Source organism: Passer montanus, unplaced genomic scaffold (assembly GCF_014805655.1).
Source record: "Passer montanus isolate IOZ18808 unplaced genomic scaffold, ASM1480565v1 scaffold43, whole genome shotgun sequence".
In the NCBI taxonomy this organism is placed as follows: Eukaryota; Metazoa; Chordata; class Aves; order Passeriformes; family Passeridae; genus Passer; species Passer montanus.
This window is the reverse complement of record NW_024369151.1, coordinates 2,129,789-2,149,757: the sequence shown is the minus strand read 5'-3', so window position 1 is coordinate 2,149,757 and position 19,969 is coordinate 2,129,789. Positions and strand designations below refer to the sequence as shown.

The 19,969-nt window shown below is 50.1% G+C and overlaps 1 protein-coding gene across 9 annotated transcripts in view; it reads right to left on the bottom strand.

Annotated features, from left to right (window-relative positions):
- The window catches only part of CACNA1B (calcium voltage-gated channel subunit alpha1 B), a 298,336-nt gene that overhangs the window by 180,674 nt on the left and 97,693 nt on the right, over window positions 1-19,969 (bottom strand). For all 9 annotated transcript variants that reach the window (XM_039720115.1, XM_039720117.1, XM_039720116.1 and 6 more), the window contains exons 4-6: window positions 9,964-10,055; window positions 7,555-7,707; window positions 2,798-2,985 (exon numbers count right to left, since the gene is read on the bottom strand). In XM_039720115.1, the coding sequence (XP_039576049.1) occupies window positions 2,798-2,985; window positions 7,555-7,707; window positions 9,964-10,055 (433 nt within the window). The remainder of the gene's footprint in view (window positions 1-2,797; window positions 2,986-7,554; window positions 7,708-9,963; window positions 10,056-19,969) is intronic.

The following is a 19,969-nucleotide window of genomic DNA, read 5'->3' as shown; positions in this document are numbered from 1 at the left end:
TCATGAATTAGCAGGAGAAAAAGCTCCAGCCTTTTTCTTACAAATGCTTAATCACAGTTTACACAGACCACATCTTGCCTCCCATGGTCCCACAGCCTTTTGCAAATCTTAATTAAGCAAAAGATTAAAAGTAGGTCCACAGCTCAGCTCTGATGAGTATCCTGCATCAGGGGAATGCTGCTCTCCTTGAGGAGACCAGAGCCTGGGGCTGACAGGGAAACTTCTCCTGATAAAATTTTCCTGACAAAAACCATTTTCCTCAGGAGTGGAGAACTCGGATGGTGAATCAGAGCTCCCTGAACAAGGAATAACCTCTGGCACTCCCCCTCTGTCTAAGTCTCAGCATGTGTTCACTTACTCTACCCGTTCTGGATTCAAGGGGAAACATCTTCCAAATTCTTCCCAGTCTGGGCCCAGATCAGGCTGGTCCAAGCAGCATCCCTGGGCAGTTTCTGCACTGCCTGGAGCAGGATGGATGGATTTCACTTACAGAGGAGTGGCCAGGATGAGGGAGATGATTCCCTCCTCTACTCTGCCCCTGTGGGACCCCACTTGGGGTTCTGTGTCCATCTCTGGGGTCCTCAACATCAGGAGGACCTGGAGCTGCTGGAGAGAGTCCAGAGGAGGCCATGGAGTTGCTCCAGGGGCTGGAGCCCCTCTGCTCTGGAGCCAGGCTGGGAGAGCTGGGGGTGCTCACCTGGAGAGGAGAAGGCTCCAGGGAGAGCTCAGAGCCCCTGCCAGGGCCTGAAGGGACTTCTGAAAAGGAGGGAAAGGGACTTTTTGTACAGGTAGACTGACAGAACAAGGGACAATGATTTCAAACTGATAGCAGAGTTAGGCGGGATATTGGGCAGGAATTGTTCCCTGGCAGGGTGGGCAGGCCCTGGCACAGGGTGCCCAGAGCAGCTGTGGCTGCCCCTGGATCCCTGGCAGTGCCCAAGGCCAGGCTGGAGGGGGCTTGGAGTCACCTGTGACAGTGGAAGGTGTCCCTGCCTATGGCAGGGGTTGGAATGGGATTATCCCTTCCAACCCAGACCATTCCATAATTCTATGGCTTCACTGCTGTTACCTGTGCACAGCCTGACAATGCACCCACAAACCCCGTGGAGGATTTTCAGTCCTACTACTACTGCAGCATAATCTGGGCTTTTGTCTCCTTTTATCAATTTGATAAACATGGAGTAGGCACAGATGATACCAAACCAAAAAACAAGTGGCCAGAAAGCAGCACGTGAGTGAAGCTGTGAAAAGGCTGAGGGCTGCACAGAGAGGATCTTCCCCACCCACAGCTTCTCTCTGTTTCCAGCCTGCAACAGCACAGTCAGGTCCTCAGCAAGCAGAGCAGCACAGGGAGGGGCTGACAGCCCTTGGGGACAAGGGACAGGTGGCAGGGGTGGCTCCTGGCATCACTGACTTCTGCTGAGTGTCCCATGGCACAGCACAAACCACTCAGCCTCCCCGCAGTGAGAACATCCAGAACCCCTCAGATCTGCCAGATCCAAGCATCAAACCCTGAGCTGGGGTCTCAGACACAACAAATCCAACTCTGCAGCTGCTCCAGGCACCTGCTCCCAGTTAAGGGGATCCAGAATGAAACTACAATCTTCAATCAACCCCCAAAATCAATACCCCCATAGTAAGCTCGGGGTTTTGCATGTGGTACAAGAGGAAGGTTGGGAGAAGATGATCTCATGCACCACATATTGATTAATCAATTCCAGCCAGGATGCTAATGGGCTTTTCTTACAACACTTGGCACCAGGAGGAAGGAGCAGGAATGTTGAATGAGAAGGGGAGAAACTGGTGGTGTGGTGAAGCTTTAGGGTGAGGGGAGAAATCTTCTAAAGATGGCTTTAAGTGGTCAGAGACTGGGAATAAATGGAGGAACTAAGCAAGGAAGGAAAAAGCAAATAAATCACATTTATTGTCTCCAAACACAGCAGAATTGTACCTGGCAATTCACTGTGGCTCAGGATAATCCTTTCCTGTTGCTACAGAAACCCTCCCAGGAAGGACTGAAAGGGGCCAGCATGGCTCTGGAGTCTGTGATGAAGAAAACTGAGCACAGCATCATCCCTCCAGCCAGAGAAATGGGCTGAGGGCATCAGTAATGCCTGACTTAGGGATTTCTCCACATGAACTACACCCTCTGATGAGAGCCTTGCACTGCCTGGAAGCCAGCAGAGGCTAGGAGATCATCCTGCTCTTTGTAAAATCGGGAAGAGCAAAACAGAACAGCCAAGAGGTTGTGCCAGCCGTGGTCCTGCCTTGCAGGAGGAAGGAGAATTCAGCCTGGTGCATCTTCTCTGCAGCCCACAGAGTCATGTCAAGGGTGGAGGTGAGTGACGGGTCTTTGTAAAACTGGACTGGACTAAGCAAAACCAGTCCTGGAGCTCAGTGTTACAAGTTTGATTCCCCAGTCAGGAGAGAAAACCTCCAGGTACAAAATATGAAAGAGTTGCTGCTTTTGCCACCCAATTTTGTACAATTTGGATTTTCTGTGGGGCATTGTGAGAACCTGCTCCTACTCACCCAGCAGAGCACAGGAACACCTTGGGGTGACACCAACTCCTGCACTGCCACCACCCCACTGCCCCCACACATCCCATAGCAGCTGAGTAACTCTGCAGCCTCAAAGCACCACAGACTCAACCAGAAACAGACACTCAGGAAAACAGGAGCGATCCTCCTCAAAAGCAGGGGGTCAGGAGGTGAAAACCACTCAAATTAAATCACTTTTTTCCTCCAGAACCACCTGTTCCCAACCAACCCCCCCCAGCCCCAGCAGAGGACTCACGTTGTAGAGGATGTCAGTCCAGCCCTCCATGGTGATGCACTGGAAGACAGTGAGCACGGCGAAGAGGATGTTGTCAAAGTTGGTGATGCCATAGTTGGGGCCCTGCCAGTACTCCCTGCACGTGGTCCCGCTCTCACACTGCCTGGCAGGAGGCTCCTCTCCACAGGGAAAATCCCCCACCTCCTCACCTGCAGAGAGGGAAGAGAAGTTACTGATTGGAACCACGCTGAGGAGTTCCTGCTTGTTGGAACCATCCTGAGAAGACCCTGCTTGGAACCATCCTGAGAAGTTCCTGCTTGTTGGAACCATCTTGAGAAATTCCTGCTTGGAACCATCCTGAAAAGTTCCTGCTCGGAACCATCCTGAAAAGTTCCTGCTTGTTGGAACCATCCTGAGAAGTTCCTGACTGAAACCATCATGAGAATTTCCTGTCTGGTGCTGCTGCATCCTCCTGGCACCACTGCAAGGATTAAATCACCTTTTGGGTTTCTTTGTGCCACTATGGACATGGAAAAGTCATTGTGCCCCTGTAATTATTTCCACACTGATGGGTTGTGGGAGATGGGTCACTGGGGGATGGAGCAGAGCCATCCCTGAAGTGCCCAAAATTTGTGTTTTGCCATCTCACATGGTGGAATTGTTTAGGCTGGAAAAGACCTGTAAGATCACCAAGTGCAACCATCAACCCAGCACCACTAACCCCTGTCCCCAAGTGCCACATCCACATGTTTTTGGGCACTTCCAGGGACGGGGACTCCCCCCTGGGCAGCCCCTTCCAATGTTTGACCACGCCTTCAGTGAGGAAATTTCCCCTAATCTCCAGTTTAAACCTCCCCTGGAGCAACTTGAGGCCATTTCCTCTGTCCTGCCACTTGTTACCTGGCAGAAGAGGTTTCCAAACTGCAAATAATTTCTGGTTCGTGACAGCCCACTACATCTGAGAGGCCTGGAAACGGTGTAAGAGCAGCATGAAAATAAATAAAACCAACAGTGTGGTAAAAGCAGGGCTTTAGGAACAACACACACTTCAAACACCTAAAAAGTGCTAAATATTTGCCCTATAGCATTAAAGCCAAAGGATACCTCCTGCACTAGTGCCAGTTTGGGGGTGTGGGCTGTCCCAGAATTGCCCTGGTACAGATGTTCAAGCACAGCTGCATGAGGAGCCCCTGGTGTCACCCCAAGGCAGCACTGAAGGACTCCAGCTCCTCCATAAACTCCACATTTCTGCTCCAAACAGAAGGAAAGGATCCATGTGGGTTGGTGCTTCTCTGCTGAGTTTCCTGCAGACCCAGAGGAGGCCAAGGTGGATAAATCTGTCAATGAAAGCCCACCAGGAATGGCCAGGACCATCCCAGCACCTTCCAGGCTCAGCTGGGAAGGTTGCAGGCCAGAAAACTGCAGTGCTGGGTTTTCAGAGTAACAAATATCCCAAGCAATATCCCTGCTTAGAGAGCTGGGACTGGGAAAGCATTAAAGGGTTTTTAAAGGGACACGTTATGGTAATGGAGCAGCAAATGGCACAAAATCCAATTCACAAGGGGGAAAAGCTGGAGCAGCGCTAACAAAAATTAGTAATAATCACTCCACAGAGCAAAGCCTGCAGGAGGAAAGCAAAATTGTCACGGTGGAGCAGGATAGAAGTGTGTGTAGATATATATAAATATATATGTGACACTTTCCTGTTGACTCAACACCTCAGTGCAGGGCAAACCTCCAGCTCCCAGATGGGTCACCACAGGCTCTCACAAGGGCTTGGTGAGAGAAGAAAATGCCAAAGCTGGCTCCTGCTGACCGTTTGTGAGTGTGCATTAAAAGAGGATCCAGTTTCATCTCAGTTTGGCCTTTTGCTGCCAGGGAATTCTCTGAAAATGCAGTGCATATCTACTACAAAGGGGTGGGTGCGGGATTTTTTCCTTTTTAAAACAGTGACCAGAAGTGGCACTTACTCCTCATGGCTGGAGAAGACAGAGAAAGGGGGAATTTCAAGGGAAAATGGGAAATAAATATGGTGCCCTTCTCTCCTGGAGCACCTTTGGGGCATTTGGGCTGGGTCAGGTGCTTAAAAATGATCTTGTGTCAGCAGAGCAGGACAGCACAGAGGGTGCAGGGAGAGGGAGACAAGACTGGAGCAAAACTGCCACTGAGTTTTACCCATTTTCCATTACAAAAATGACATTTTTCCAGCTCAGAGCAGTCAAGGCTGAAGGGGAAAGTCCTTGAATAACCCTTTGGCCATATTTTGGTGCCCGGCACCCCTTTGTGCTGCAGTTCATCACTGACCAACCCAGGCTATTGGCTCAGCAGAGCAACACTCAGTGTTGACACCTCTGCTTGGTCCCCTCATGGTGCACAGTTGGTTCCTCTGGCTCCTGATTCCAGGGAAAATCCCAGGGATTTGCTCACTTTGGGGATTTGTAGCAGAGAGAAGCACGAGCAGCCTTCCCTCCTCCCATTTCCCCCTTCCCTGCCAGAGGCATCTCTTTAATGAGTTCACATTTCCACCCTCAGGTCGGTTTGGAGCCCGTGGTCTCTGCCCAGGCTCCTTAATGCACCTCTGTGGAGATGAGGAGCACTTAGGTTTCAAAAGCTTTGTGGGTTGCTCTGCTGCTCTGCTCCCAGGGGATGCAGTGCCAGGAAACCTCACCCCCTCTCCTTTCCAGAAACACCCTTTCCCGCCCAGCAGCTGGAAGGGATGCTCAGAGCTCACCCAAAGCCAGCTCAGCACCCCCAGAGCCCCTTCCCCTCCCTGCTGAGGGGCTTTGGGAGCTGAGCCACTGCAGAAGAGGTTTTACAGCAACTTCTGTGAGCCAGAGTTTGAGAAGAGGATCCATGTTCACCCCTGAAAGAATTTTCTACCAAGGTCGTTGACACAGAAACCAAGAAAGAAAGAAGGAGAAATAAGAGAAACCTGCAACTGCCTGTTCCAATGAGCACTTTGTTTCTGTGACCAATGAGTGAAGTGTAAACTGATGAGCTTTGTAAGAATATATAAAAAGCATGCATGCTGTAGTAAAAACAGTTTGGAGCCTTCTGAAAATGGAGTGTTGCTTTGTATTGTCTCTGTCTCAACTATGACAAGCCACAGCTCACAGTGAGCTGGCAGCAGAGCTGAGATGCAGCCCGGGCAGCCGAGCTGAGATGCAGTCTGGGCAGCAGAGCTGAGATGCAGCCTGGGCAGCAGAGCTGAGATGCAGCCCGGGCAGCAGAGCTGAGATGCAGCCAGGACAGCAGAGCTCTGGCCGTGCCCTCAGTTCCAGCTGGAATGCACCCAGCCAGCAAGAGCAGCTGGCACATGACATTAGCCATGACAAAAACCTGTCCTCGGTCCCCAGACCTGGCCCAGACTCCCTTGGTCACTGCTGATGGCAGAGATGAGTGTGCAGGGAGCACACACGGCTCTGGGGGTGATGCTGGCCTTTTGAACTGCTCTGGGGAGGGAAGAAAATCCTCCCTCATCAGGTGTCAGCCTCGGGCTCTGCCTGCAGCTGCCTCCTGCTCACAAGGGATGCACCTTGTTTGCAGTCTAACAGACCCAAAAATGCTCCTAGCAAACCCCAACCTGCTCAGGATTCATCCTGCCCTCCACCTGAGCAGGGACTCTGCTGCTCCCTCCACACCCATCCTGTCACTGCTGTCCCTGTCCCCTGTCAGCACTGCCACAGCCCCTCGCAGGGGCCACACCACCCACAAAGAGACTTCTCCCTCCTACAAATCCAGTCCAAAATTTTCTTTCCTCCAGGAATTGCCAGGATTCTCTCACAAGTCACAGCTCCCAACTCTCCCTCCCAACCTGCTTTATGTTATTTCCAGCATTCCACAGGAACATGAACAAGAATTCCCTTTGCAAATCTCTGTGTACAGAGTCTATTAAAGTGCTCCCATCAGAAATGCCCAGAGATCTGGCAGGGCTGTTTCTTTTATTACCATTGAATTGCATGGAAATAAATCAATATTAAGACCTATTAGTGATAATGACTGAAAATACAAGGCTGTGTTTTAAAGAAAGTCGATTGCACGTTAAAATGCAATGGTTTGGAGACAAGAACAACATTTTAATGTGTGTTATCAGATAATAAACATATATTAACACCGCTATAAAGGAATGAGGTGAAACAAAATGACCTTTAAAGTTTCTTCCAGCCCAAAGCATTCCATGATTCCATTATTTGACACAGCTGTTCCCAGCCAAGAATCTCTGGGATCATCCTTCTCCACCTCCATCTTCTGGAGTCTATCACTCACTCACAGGCAGACACATCATTTACTCTTCAGTGCCCAATTTTTCTTCTCTGAAGGTCATTTTTATCCCTTCTCCATCAAAGGACTCCTTGCCTCCCATCTATCGCCCTTTTATTTTTGGTTGCTCTCAGACTTTTCAATCTTTTACTATTCCACACCAAAGTTTCCCCAGAAACCTTTCCAGGAAACTCAATGTGCAGGAAGCAAAACCCAAGGAAAATTAGACAGACACCATTAATTAATAAGAAACAACAGGAATTTGGTTCTGTGCTTCTGCTATGAGAAAATTCTTTTGGGACAGGAGGGCCTAAGAGCTTTCATCTCACTCTTGGGCAGACTGGGAGCAGCACTGTGGCATCAGAGAGAGGAAAATCTGTCCCAGCCCGTGTAGGGTGGGCACAAAATTCTGTGTAATTCTCAGAATATGTGGGTAAAGAGGGAGAGAATGCAGGGAATGTGGAAGAGGCAAAAGGAAAAGCAGCACAGAAGCAGGAGGGAAAGGTCCACAGGCTCACCTGTCTCGTTGGAAAAGCAGGTTTTGTGGAACTTGCCCATGTAAAACTCCAGCCCAATGATGGCAAACATCACGATGGCGAAGAAGAGGAGCAGCCCAATCTGCAGCAAGGGCACCATGGCCTTCATGATGGACTTGAGGACAACCTGCAGGCCTGTGGGGACACAAAAACACCTCAGGGAGGGAAGGCAAATGGGGCCTTGGGAGTGGAGAGAAAGTGGGAGAGACGGGCTGTCCAAGGGACAGGTGAGGATTGGCAGTACCAAGCAATGCTGCTCTTCCCCGGGTGCTATAAAACAATCTCCTGCCATGAGAGCAGGAGAGACAGCTGGGGGTTATCGTTTTGTGGTGTTTTTTCTTCGGGTGACAGATCCAGTGGTTTGTTAAGCTTCAGAGGTACTCACAGGGTTTTTCCTGAAGCTGCTGGAGTCCTGAGACTCAGTCTGGAGCTGAGCCAGGTCCTTGGGGCAGTTGTGGTGCAGTTTTGAGCTCTACCTTAGGGCCAAGCAAGCCAGTCTGGTGTAGAGCAGGGGGACAAAAAGTTTATTCCTCTTCTCCACTGACAAGCTGGAAGTGTCAGCTTCATCCCACCAAATTCACACAGTGGCTGGACTCGGTGGAAATTAAGAAATTGATGCTAAATTGTTGTTACTATTATCATCTGACTGCACTGAAATGGAAGTGAGACCATAGCAGGAGATTAAACCTCAGCTAATACAATGATTTAGCTGCACCAGGGTCTCCTGCAGATATTTGCTAAAATAAATTCCAATTTGTGTCTATAGACACGGGGCTGAAGCGTTTCTCTGGAAGAAGATTATGGTGGTGCTTGGAGAGATCAGGCAGGATCTGGACTGCAGTGGAAACCTGTCCTGAGGAGCTCAGAGTGAGGGAAAAGAGAGAATGTCCCAGCACCTGATCTGTCACTGAGTTTGAAAGTGGAGGAGGGAATCAAAGCCCCATGGATGGATGTGATCCCTGTGCCAGGGAGTGGGGCTGCTCAGGAGCTCCTGTCCCCCCACAGCACAGAAGGGACACTGCTGTCCCTGTCACACCCTGCTCTGCAGAAACAAACCCAGCTGCCCATCCACAGCTTTGTCACAACCCTGACACTCATTTCAATTTAAGGCAGGGAGATAAGGAGATGGAGGTGGCTGATAACGTCCTGCAGATGCACACAAAACACTGCAGTGACAGGCTGCAGCTGCCTTGGTGGCCTGTCCTGAGGGCTGGGGGGTGAAGGATCATCCTTGTCTTGCCACCTTGTACAGCACCAGTGAGATGGAGATGGGCACAAACATTCAAAAAAGCAGCAAGGTCTCTTTGACAGGAAAAACACCGAGGGAACAAAAGGGAAGAATATTCCATGTTTGTGGGTGGTTGCACATCAAGGTTATGCATTTATTACAGAGAAAAAAACCTATAAAATATTCAGCTTTCACCACATCACTAAAAACCTGAGAGCAATTATTGTGGGGAAGTGTTGTGCTGGTCCAGGACACATCCCCAGGTGGAAAATGCATCCCACAGCAGGACAGGGACAGCTCTGAGGGGCCACCTGACTTCTGTGACAACCTCAGACTGTCATTGCCACACCTTGCACAGGCAAAAGGTCCAGGGAAAAACATCCAGCAGCGTCTCCTTGTTGGAGACCCTGCTAACAAATTCCACCTTTCCAAGGATCTGTCCTGCCTGGGAATTCAGACTGAAGCCCTGCTCATGAATGGAACCTGATTTCAGGAATTGTTGCTGCTGTCATTGCCCCCAGGTGAATCCAGAGAACACCAGAGCATCCCACAGTGCTGCAGCTCCTGCTGGAGGGTACAAACCTTTCTATTCCACATCCAGGAATGAAAGAGCTCCTGGAAGTGATCCCTGCTGGGGACAGAGCAGCTGTGACTGTGACATAAAAAGGCAGAAAGCCACTGGGATGGTTTCAGGGCATGATGCAGCTCTTCACTGGAGCATTCAGACCCTTCAAGTTCACCCAAAAAATGCCTAAATTGAGTAAGCAAGGCCAGACCCTACCTGTTCTTTGCCTTTATTTTCTCCCCCTTATTAAAAGGGTAAAATGCCCAGCACAGGATGCTCAGCTGAGCAAAACCATCAGAAGATCCAAGCTGAAAAGACTGAAAGCTGCAAAATTCAGCTCTCAGGTCTGCTCTCCCCAGAGAATTCCTTCACCCCCAAAGACAAAAGGGTCCTTGGACAAATCCCTGCCCCTCACTTGCAGGTGTTGGAGCACAGAGCTGAAATCAGCACAAAATGGGACAAGAGACAGCCAGACCCTGCCAGGGCAGGAACCACCAACCCCAAAGAGGCAGGGGGAGAAAATATTGCTGAGAAAAGCAGCAACACCCCAAATCTACAGAGCCCTTGGGCTGGGGCACGACGTGGGCACGACACTCACTTGGGATTCCTGACACGAGTTTCAGGGGCCGCAGCACCCGCACAGCTCGCAAGGTCCGCAGGTCAAAATCAGTCCCAGCAGTCGCCAGAATCCTGAAGGGAAACAGGAAAAACAAGTCCAGATTAAGTGCAAATTCCTCTTTCCAAAGCACAGCTAAGTGTGGTGCAAAACCAGCAAATACTGGAGCTGCTTTAAACAAAAAATCCAGATTAAATGCAAATTCCTCTTTCCAAAGCATGGCTAAGTGTGGTGCAAAACCAGCAAATACTGGAGCTGCTTTAAACAAAAAATCCAGATTAAATGCAAATTCCTCTTTCCAAAGCATGGCTAAGTGTGGCGTAGAACCAACAAATATTGGAGCTGCTTTAAAAAACAATTCCAGATTAGATGGAAATTCCTCTTTCTAAAGCATGGCTAAGTGTGGTGCAAAACCAGCAAATATTGGAGCTGCTTTAAACTCTGTGATCACATTGAGGATTGTGTTCACTGGAAGGAATTAATTCCCACAAACTCCAGGGCTGCTGCAGGAAAATCCCCAATCTCTGCCTGTTTGTAAGGCCACTGGACATCATCAGGCACTAAAGAGCTGCACCCTGTGCCCCAGGAAAGCACAAAAAGAAACAGAGAAAGGGAGCTGAACCCCTCAGTTATGCTGGGAATTACCTGCCAGAACTTCCTATAATAAATCAACAAATCCCTCAGTTTGGTGTTTCCCAACACCTGAAGCAGTTTCTGCTCAGAGTTTCTTCTCTGTGTGCAAAATTAATTTTTCTTCAGAGCATCCTCTTGGAGGAGAGCATGCAGAGAGCAGGGGGTGGGTCTGACACACCATGAAATCCAGCCCCAGAGCAGAAGGGGTCTTAAAAATGTGATGTTCTGCACAGAAAATGAAATGGATTCCCTGGTCTAGGGCACAGCAAGGGAAGGAATATTGTCCCAGAGTCCACAAGCGACAATGATGAGAAGTCACAAAGCCAGCTCTGCCCCACTGCACAGCCACCTTCACCAATTCCTGCAGCACTTCTGGGATGCTCCAGCAAAAAACCTCCTTTATTTGGGCCTGTGCTCATCTGAAGGTGGGATTTCATGATCCTGGGGGGCTTTTCCAACCTAAACAACTCTGATTCTCACACAAGCCAAGCCCAAATCCTCCCACCAGCCTCCATCCTCTGCACCCCTCCCAGGGACCGTGAGAATCTGGCCCTTTTCCCTCAGTTTCCTGATAACAGGAGCCCGTTTTTCCATTTTCTTGATAACAGGAGCTCTTTTTTTCCCCATTTTCTTGATAACAGGAGCCCTTTTTCTCAGTTTCTTGGCACCAGGCCTCTGCACCCCTCCCAGGGACCGTGAGAATCTGGCCCTTTTCCCTCAGTTTCCTGATAACAGGAGCCCGTTTTTCCATTTTCTTGATAACAGGAGCTCTTTTTTTTTCCCATTTTCTTGATAACAGGAGCCCTTTTCCTCAGTTTCTTGGCACCAGAAGCCCTTTCTGCTCAGTTTTTGATAACAACAGCCTTTCCCCCTCCATTTCTTAAAAACAGGAGCCTTTTTTCTTCAGTTTCTTGACACCAAGAACCCTTTTTGCTCAGTGTTTTTATAACAGGAGTCCCTTTTCCTCACTTTCCAGATAACGGGAGCCACTTTTCCTCACTTTCCAGATAACGGGAGCCACTTTTCCTCACTTTCCAGATAACAGGAGCCCTTTTCCCTCAGTTTCCTCATATCAGGAGCCCTTTTTCCTCAGTCTTTTGATAACAGGAGCCCTTTTCTCTCACTTTCCCAATAACAGAAGCCCTTTTTCCCTCACTTTCCCAATAACAGAAGCCCTTTTCCCCTCACTTTCCCAATAACAGGAGCCCTTTCCCTCAGTTTCTTGCTAACAGGAGCCCTTTTTCCTCAGTTTCTTGACACCAGGCTACAGAGCATTCAGCAGTGATCAGCCACCATAAACCAACCCAAGGAAAAGCAGAGTTTTGTGAAGCAGCTGCACAATTGCACTCGGAGCTGAGCAGGATGTGGCTGTGGCAGTGCAGGGAGCACTCCCAGAATAAATCCCTGTCCTTACCTTAGGGACTGACTGAGCCTGGCCCAGGGAAGAGCAGGCTCAGCATTGCTGGGCGGAAAGGGCCAGACTCCAGCAGCAGGAGGTGCTGGAGATCAGGAAAAAAACCTGCTGGGATCTTGGATGGCAGGAGGCAGAAGCTAGCCAGGACCTGAGGAGCTGAGTATTTATTCTATAGGACACCTGTTCCCACATTTTCACGACCTTAAAATTCCCATGACATCAGCTCCATGGATGCAGTTGGAGCACAAGCAACAGGAGACAATTTAAACCAAGAACCAGCTCATGCAGAGCCTTCTAATCTAATCTTCTGCACCCAGGCCAGTGATTTCATCCTCTGCTCCCTTCCTCCATCCTCACAGCTTAATTGCTCACTTATGGACCTGTGCAGTGTGGGAAGAGCCCAGGGAGGAGATTATCCTGAACATCCACCCTGGGTGATGCTCCCAACCACACAGCCAGTGTGAGCTGAGCCAGGATGTACAGTTTCTGGGAGCCCCTGACACAGGAATAATGTGCTCTGACTCCGATTCAGAAGGTTGAACATTTGCTTTATTAAGCTACATTATATTACACTAATACTATACTATAATTATACTAAAGAGATACTCAAGAAAAACCCATGACTGTCTGAGACAGCCAGGACACAGCTTTGACCCAATTGGCTAAGGAATCCAAACAACCCTCACTGGTGTCCAATTAACAAATCACTTTGGGTAAACAATCTCCATAACATATTCCACATGTGCCAAACAACAGGAGCAGGGAATAGAGATAAGAATTGTTTTCTCTTCTTCTCTGAGGTTCTCACTGCCTTTCCCAGGAAAAATCCTGGGAGAGAGAATTATGTCTCTCTCTGTTCAGAGAATGTGAACACCACAAGGATGGATTTGTACTGTCACCAGGCTGAGAGAAAGGGTCCTTCATGGCCTTCTTGTTCTGGTTTAAATTCAGAGAGAAAACAGGAGGGAATGGCTACCAGTAAATGTTCCAATGGGTTGAAGTTGTCATTCCGGAATTTTCTGCCTAACAGGCTTCATGTTAAAACCAGCCTGTTCCAACTCTGGCAAGGCACACAAAGCCCGTTTCCCACGAAAACTCTTGGGTTTGACCATTTAAGTCATGAATTCTGACATAATTTTCATTGTCATCCCCCGGTTAACCTGCACCAGACACCCTAGAGCCACCATCTCCTGTGGCTGCAGAGCTGCTCCTTGGGGTCCATCACATCTGACCCAAACCCCACAGAGCACCCAGCATGGCTGAGCTGGCCCTGCTCCCTCTGCCCATGAATCAACCACTCTTGGAAAGCAAAACAGCCCAAGTGTTGTCTAGAGAGGTAAAAAAACAGCTCCAGGCTAAACAAAGCTGGGAAAAAAGCATAGAATGGTTTGGGTTTCTCTGGGCACCCTGTGCCAGGGACTGCAGGGAACAATTCCCAATTCCCAATCTCCCATCCCTCCCTGCCCTCTGCCAGTGGGAGCCATTCCCTGTGTCCTGTCCCTCCATCCTTGTCCCCAGTCCCTCTCCAGCTCTCCTGGAGCCCCTTCAGGCCCTGGAAGGGCTCTGAGCTCTCCCTGGAGCCTTCTCCTCTCCAGGTGAGCACCCCCAGCTCTCCCAGTTTGGCTCCAGAGGAATTCCAGCCCTGGAGGAGCTCTGTGGCCCCTCTGGACTCTCCAGCAGACCCTGAGGGGCTGAGGGGGCAGCTCTGGGGCTGAATCCCCTTTGGAGCCTTGCAGGTGAATGAGGCAGAGCTGGCAAAACCCAGGCTGGGCATCCAGCACAGAGCTGGATCCTGCAGCCCCCTGGCATCCCATGCCCACCCCCAGCCAGGCTGTGCCAGCAGTGGAACCAGGGCACAGGGGGCCCTGAGGCTTTTAGAAAGTGTTGTGGTGTCAGCATCCATGCCAGGAGCCCTCGGGATGTCAGGAAAGACCCGGGGGCAGCAGCTGTAGCACAACAAAGCAGCTCAGGAGGGGAACTGTGCCAGGGTGGGGATGGTGCCTTTCCCCCTCCAAAACCAAAGCTCATTTACAGGATTCCTAAAGTGCCTGGGAAAACATCTCAGTGAGGGGGAGACCTTAATTAACATCATCTGGGGCATTTGCCAAAGTGCCACCTTTGTTTTACTTTTTCCCTCTGAAAGCTCATAAAAGCCACTGCAAGTTAGGTCAGGAGGAGTGGGAATCATCCTTAAAAAGAAGAGAAATGGGGAGATCAAAGGAGCCAGCTGACAGGCACATCCCAAACTCCTGCTGGAGCATCCCTGGCTGCACAGCCAGCGGCTGAGAACAAAGCAGAGGTGGTGGGGGACCTGGTGCCAGAAGAGGAAATCGGTTGGGAAAAGCAAAAACAAGAATTAAAAAATCAGATTTTAGGTGATAAATGGCTCGAACTGCTGCCATTTCTATGTCTCAGTGGGTTGCACAGAAACACAGAGATTGGATATGTTTGGGATGTTGCCTTGGATTTCACTTCCAAGGGTTTAAGTGCAAAAAAATCAATTCCTCCATGGAAGTTGTCTTTTTTGTGGTGGCCAAACCTCAAACCTTTCTTGTTGTTGTGCTGCTCAGGAGGACCTGGGCACCCACTCTGCATTCCCTGGGGGTTCAGGACAGTGGCACTCACTCCCCAATTTCACCATCACTTGGTTAAATGCTGCTTTTATCCCTCTCTCCTCCAGTAACGAGCTCTGACTGACAGCTCTTCCCAGAGACAGCCCAGCTGTGGGATAAATGCTTGATAACTTTTATTCCAGCAACGCCTGGAATAAATTATGAAAGCAGCTTGTTCCTCTGAGTATAAAAGAAAGCAGAGAATGAAGGGAAAGTTCCTTCCCTGAACGTTCTGATACCATAAATAATTAGCAATCCCTTCCTGTAAGGGGCTGGGAGCTCAGGATTGATTTGTTCTGGTTCAGCAAGACACAGCTGCCAGACGCGGGGATGAACATCCTTAGTGAAGCCCTAAGCAAGGAAAATATCTTGGAATTCCTTCAGGTTTAGCCCCAGTGCTCCAAATCCTGAGGACTGGAGTGGGGAAAAGCAAATCCTGTTTGTCGGGGTGAGCCCCACCTTGTCTGAGAACCTTTAATGCTTCCCATGGGATCTCACCACTGGATAACACTGGTGCCACTGCTGAGGAGGAATCACTGGAATAACTTGTGGGTATTTTAATGTAACCTTGCTAATTTTTTATAAATTCTATCCCTAGAAATAACGCCAAAACCTCTGAGAGAGATAAAACACTGGTCAATCATCCCATTCCCTAAAGCTGACTTTGAGCACCCCATTCCCTAAACTTGACTTTGAGCACCCCATTCCTTAAACTTGACTTTGAGCTCCCCCATTCCCTAAATCTGCCATTGAGCACTCCCAACCCCTAAACCTGACTTTGAGCTCCCCCAGTCCCTAAAACTGACTGAGCACCAATGGTTAACAAGCCCCAGTGACCTGTGGGAATGGAATCCAGTGGGAAACCCAAAAGAACTAACTTTATGAAGATTGGCTGAGTAGTTTAAGGTGTTTCCCCTTCTGTGGGTCCCCTGCAGGCTGACTGTCACCTCTGTCCTTCCCAGTGTCTCCTCTGCTTCCCACAGGCTGGAGAAGGAAATGGGAAAAGAAACATTGCACCCTTCTGGGCCTGAACTCAGCAGAGCATCAACAGCAGACAGGCAGCACCTGGAGGTGCCACAACCTCTGGCCCTTTGTGCCACCAGGGCACCCCAGCCCCATTTCCCTGAAGGTTCCCAGTGGATCACAAAGGTTTGGAGAGGATGAATCCCATGGCCAAGGGAGAAACTCCCCAGCTGCACCCAGTGAAGGCTGCAGCAGGGGCAGGGAGTGTCCTGGGGGCTCTGTCTGCTCAGAGCCCCTCAGCTGCTGATGTCTCAGGTTTTAGCTTTTCTATTTTTCACATTCTGTACTGCTTTAGTGTGTATTTCTGAGCTTCATATGAGATCTAGGGCAGCCTGCACAAGGCATCACTGCAGGGCACAGCAGCACCAGCCATCGTCACCCTTGTGCCACCCGCACGCAGCCTGGGGACACTGCTCGGTGTCACTGCGGGATGTGGCCTGGCGGATTGCCCCAGCCAGGACCTGAGGGCAGCACGGGCACCCAGCCAAGGCATGCCCGTGGCCATGCCCGGGGATGTGGCTGTCACTCTGCCCAGCTGGCTCGTGCCAGGCCTGCGGTGGCAGCACTGGCAGTGCCACAGCCCCGAGTGGGACATGCGGTGATCAGAGAGGTTGGAAAGTGCCCTTTTCCACTAAGTTTGATTTCACAGCGTGTGAGCTTTATCTTGACTACCAAAGGCACAGAGTGGAGCCCAGGCCTGGGCTGATAAGTGGATGTGAGGCGCTAATTGCAGCGTTTAACTTATGGCAGTGCCAGGTTCAGCTGGTGCTCTGTCACTCGGCGCTGGTGTCTCCCCACCAGCTGTCCTGTCCCTGCCACACAAAGGCCTGGCTTGGCAGGTCTCTGCCTCTCCTTTGGATCACCAACACCAGGCCTCAGCATCCCAGCAGAGCCTGCCTGTTCCATCTGATCCCGCTCCTGACCTCCACGTGGACAGCACAAGGGACAGACCCCACCCTTTCCTTCCAGCAGAGCACCTCAAGCTGATCCCCGTGCTCAGATCCCCATGTTTGTCCCCAAATGGATTGTATCCATCAAGGGATAAACCTCTCCTTAGCTCTGAAGGGAACAGAGGGCAAAATAAAACACACCCAGAAGATAACAATATTTGGCAGCAAAGGGCTTCAGAGGAACAACCAGCCCATCCAAAGGAGGAAATTCAGAGGGGATCCCATCAATCCATAAAATACCTCCAAGGGGTGTCACAGCATGGTGCCGGACTCTGTTCAGTGACAAGATGAGGAGAAATGGCCATAAACTAAAACACAAGTTCCACCTGAATATGAGGAAGAAATTCTTCCCCTGAGGGTGGCAGAGCCCTGGAACAGCTGCCCAGGGAGGGTGTGGAGTCTCCCTCTCTGGAGACATCCCAAACCCTCCTGGACACATCCCTGTGTCACCTGCTCCAGGTGACCCTGCCTTGGCAGGGGGTTGGCCTGAATGATCTCCAGAGGTTCCTTCCAACCCCAGCTGCTCTGGGATTCTGTGATTCCCTGGTCTCACCCCAAACAGGTGCATCTCTGAGCCAGCATTAAATTCACCACCAGCCTCCAGCAGTGCCCAGATGTGAGCACAAACTCCCTCCTCCTCTGCATGGCAGAAATCCTCTCAAGTCCTGGGGGGAGACAGAGCAAGACAGGAGCAGGATCCTCCCTCCAGAGCACCAGAAACTCACTTTTGTGAGTATAATTCCTGAGCCAGGTTCAAGGGAGAGTGTCTGGAGCCAGCTCCTCCTCTGCTACAGCCAGCCATGGCACTCAAATCCACCAAAGGAGGATTTGCAGGGCTTGGATTGTGCCCAGGATGAAGGAAGATGTTCTGATGATGAGGCAGCTGCTCAAAGAAGTCCTTGTTGCTGCTAAGCAGGAGAGACAGGGACATGCAGCACTGCAGAGTGGCAAAGGAGGCTCGTTTGCAATCAGCACTGACAGCTGGCAGGAAAATGCACACAGCCAAAACTGTCCCAGGGAGCTCCTGCTGGGAAAAGAGAGTGCAGAGGAGTTAAAAGCACCCTGCATTCACTGGGGCTCAGAAAGTAGGTCACACCTTGAGCATCACCCACTAACAGCACAGAGGAGAGGTGCTGCTGGCTGTCCTTGGGAATGGCCATCCCAGAATGTCATTGCAGAGGTCCCAAGGGCAGGAGCTGGGAGCAGAAAGCATTTCCTGAAGAGTTCTGGTGTCACCCACCCCACGGTCAAGACATGAAGGGTTTTGTCTCAGTAGCAGACAAGATTCTTCAAGGGGAATTGCAGGATCAGCAAAACATTTCAAGTATTTTTACTTTAGGGGATGTAAATGAGAGAGCAACAGAACAACATTTGGGGATTGTTTCATTTGTCAAGTTCTAAAATGAAGCATTCCCAGCTTTAAATACATTTTCCTTTTTAGTGGAAGCAATTCTTGTCAAGCCTGCAAATAGTTTTGCCTTGATTTAATGCTGCCATTTTCCCAAAAAATACAAACTCCTGAGCCCTGTGTGAGTGAAAAACGTCACCCAAACCAAGCCCTGCCCTTCAGAGCTGTGCCAGGAATGCTGGAGGAGCAGGGCTGTTCTCTCCACGAGCTGCAAGCACAAAGCAAAGGGCACAGGCCAGCTGGTGGGTGGATGGGGGATGGATTTTCCTGCCAGGTGGGCTAACAGGGCAGCACAGACTGCAGGAGGAGAGAGCTCTGAGTCACCAGAACACATCCCAACCCTCCTTCCCTCCAGGAGCATGGAGGAGAAGCTCCTTGCCAGGCTGCCCTGGGAGCTGTGACGAGGGCTGTGTTATTTGGAGGCACAGCCACCTCACCCTCTGCACCTGGCCACCCCCAGGAGGAGCTGCCTCTGAGCTGGGCAGGAAATGTCAGCGCTACCACATCCCATCAGTGCTGGAAAAGCAAAACAGAACAGGTCGGAACACGAGCTCAGCCTCACCCACTGGGCCAGGAGAGGGATGGGAGCAGCAGCCAGAGAGGGGAAGGAAAACACCTGGAAGTGCTGGGCACATCAGCCAGAAGGGAAAGGAAAACCCCCTGCCACTGCTGGGCACATCAGCCAGGAGGGAAAGGAAAACCCCCTGCCAGTGCTGGGCACATCAGCCAGGGGAGAAAGGAAAACACCTGGAAGTGCTGGGCACATCAGCCAGAGAGGGAAAGGAAAACCCCTGGAAGTGCTGGGCACATCAGCCAGGAGGGAAAGGACACCTCGTGGTCTGTGACTCTTTTTGGGTCCCTGCACCATCATGGCAAGCAGCCCCCAGCTGGGTAATAATTAGCATAGACTCCATGTATTTCACAGAAGGCTGATTAATAATCTTTATTAAGAAACCCATTGCTTTTATAGACAGTTATGATACAGGTGAACTTAATTGGCCCTCCAGTCCAAACACCTTCACCATTGGCCAATTAAGAAACCACTCTTTGATAAAGAAATCTCCATAACACATTCCACATGCGCACAACAACAGGTGCAGCAGGTTAAGATAAGAATTGTTTCTCATTTTTGTCTCTGATCTCCTCACAGCCTTTCCCAGAAAGGCTGGGACAGTTGTGGTTCTCTCTGTGGCCAGAGAGCTGCTGCCACACTGCACTGTGGGGTTTTCCCACCCAGCCACAGCTGAGGCAAGCACTGGACTCTGGAGGGCTGGGGGATGTCCCAGTGCAGCCCTCCCACCCCAAATCACTGATGGGGTGGGCAGATAATGGGAAAAGATCAACACTCATGCAGAGTGAGAGCCAAAAACATCTATTAAATGAATGGGAAATTTTTCCACCTGCCCCTGCTCAGCCATCTCGGGGTGCCAGTGCACTCAGGGAGGCAGCCCCTAAATCAACAAGGCTGTACTAAAACTCAGCAAATCCTTTTTAGAAAAAAAAATTAAACTCTCTCTTTGCCTTGTGATCCCTCAGCTTTTGGAGGCAGCTGGGGTCAGGTTTTCAAGCTTTCTCCACAAGCCACAAAAATACAGATTTTCATGTAAAAGCAGAAATTCTCCTCTTGCCACAAGGATTAAAATAAGGCCTCAGATATCCTAATCTGACTTGCACTGTAATATTTCTTTTTTTAATACACACCTTATTGCCCCTCAAGGGATATAATTATTCCTCTTTCCCTGTTTTGTTGTTTTATTTTTGGCCAGAACTCTCACACCAAACATGCAGTGTTGTTCTAAGGAAAACACAGTTTGCCAAGACATCTAAAATATTGTGTATTCCCTCCATCTGCTTCTCCTAAATAAACCCAGGGCCTTATCTAATATAATGAGTAGCTGTTGGCAATAATTTCATAGCCATCTGTACCGTGCTCTAAACCTGTTGCAAG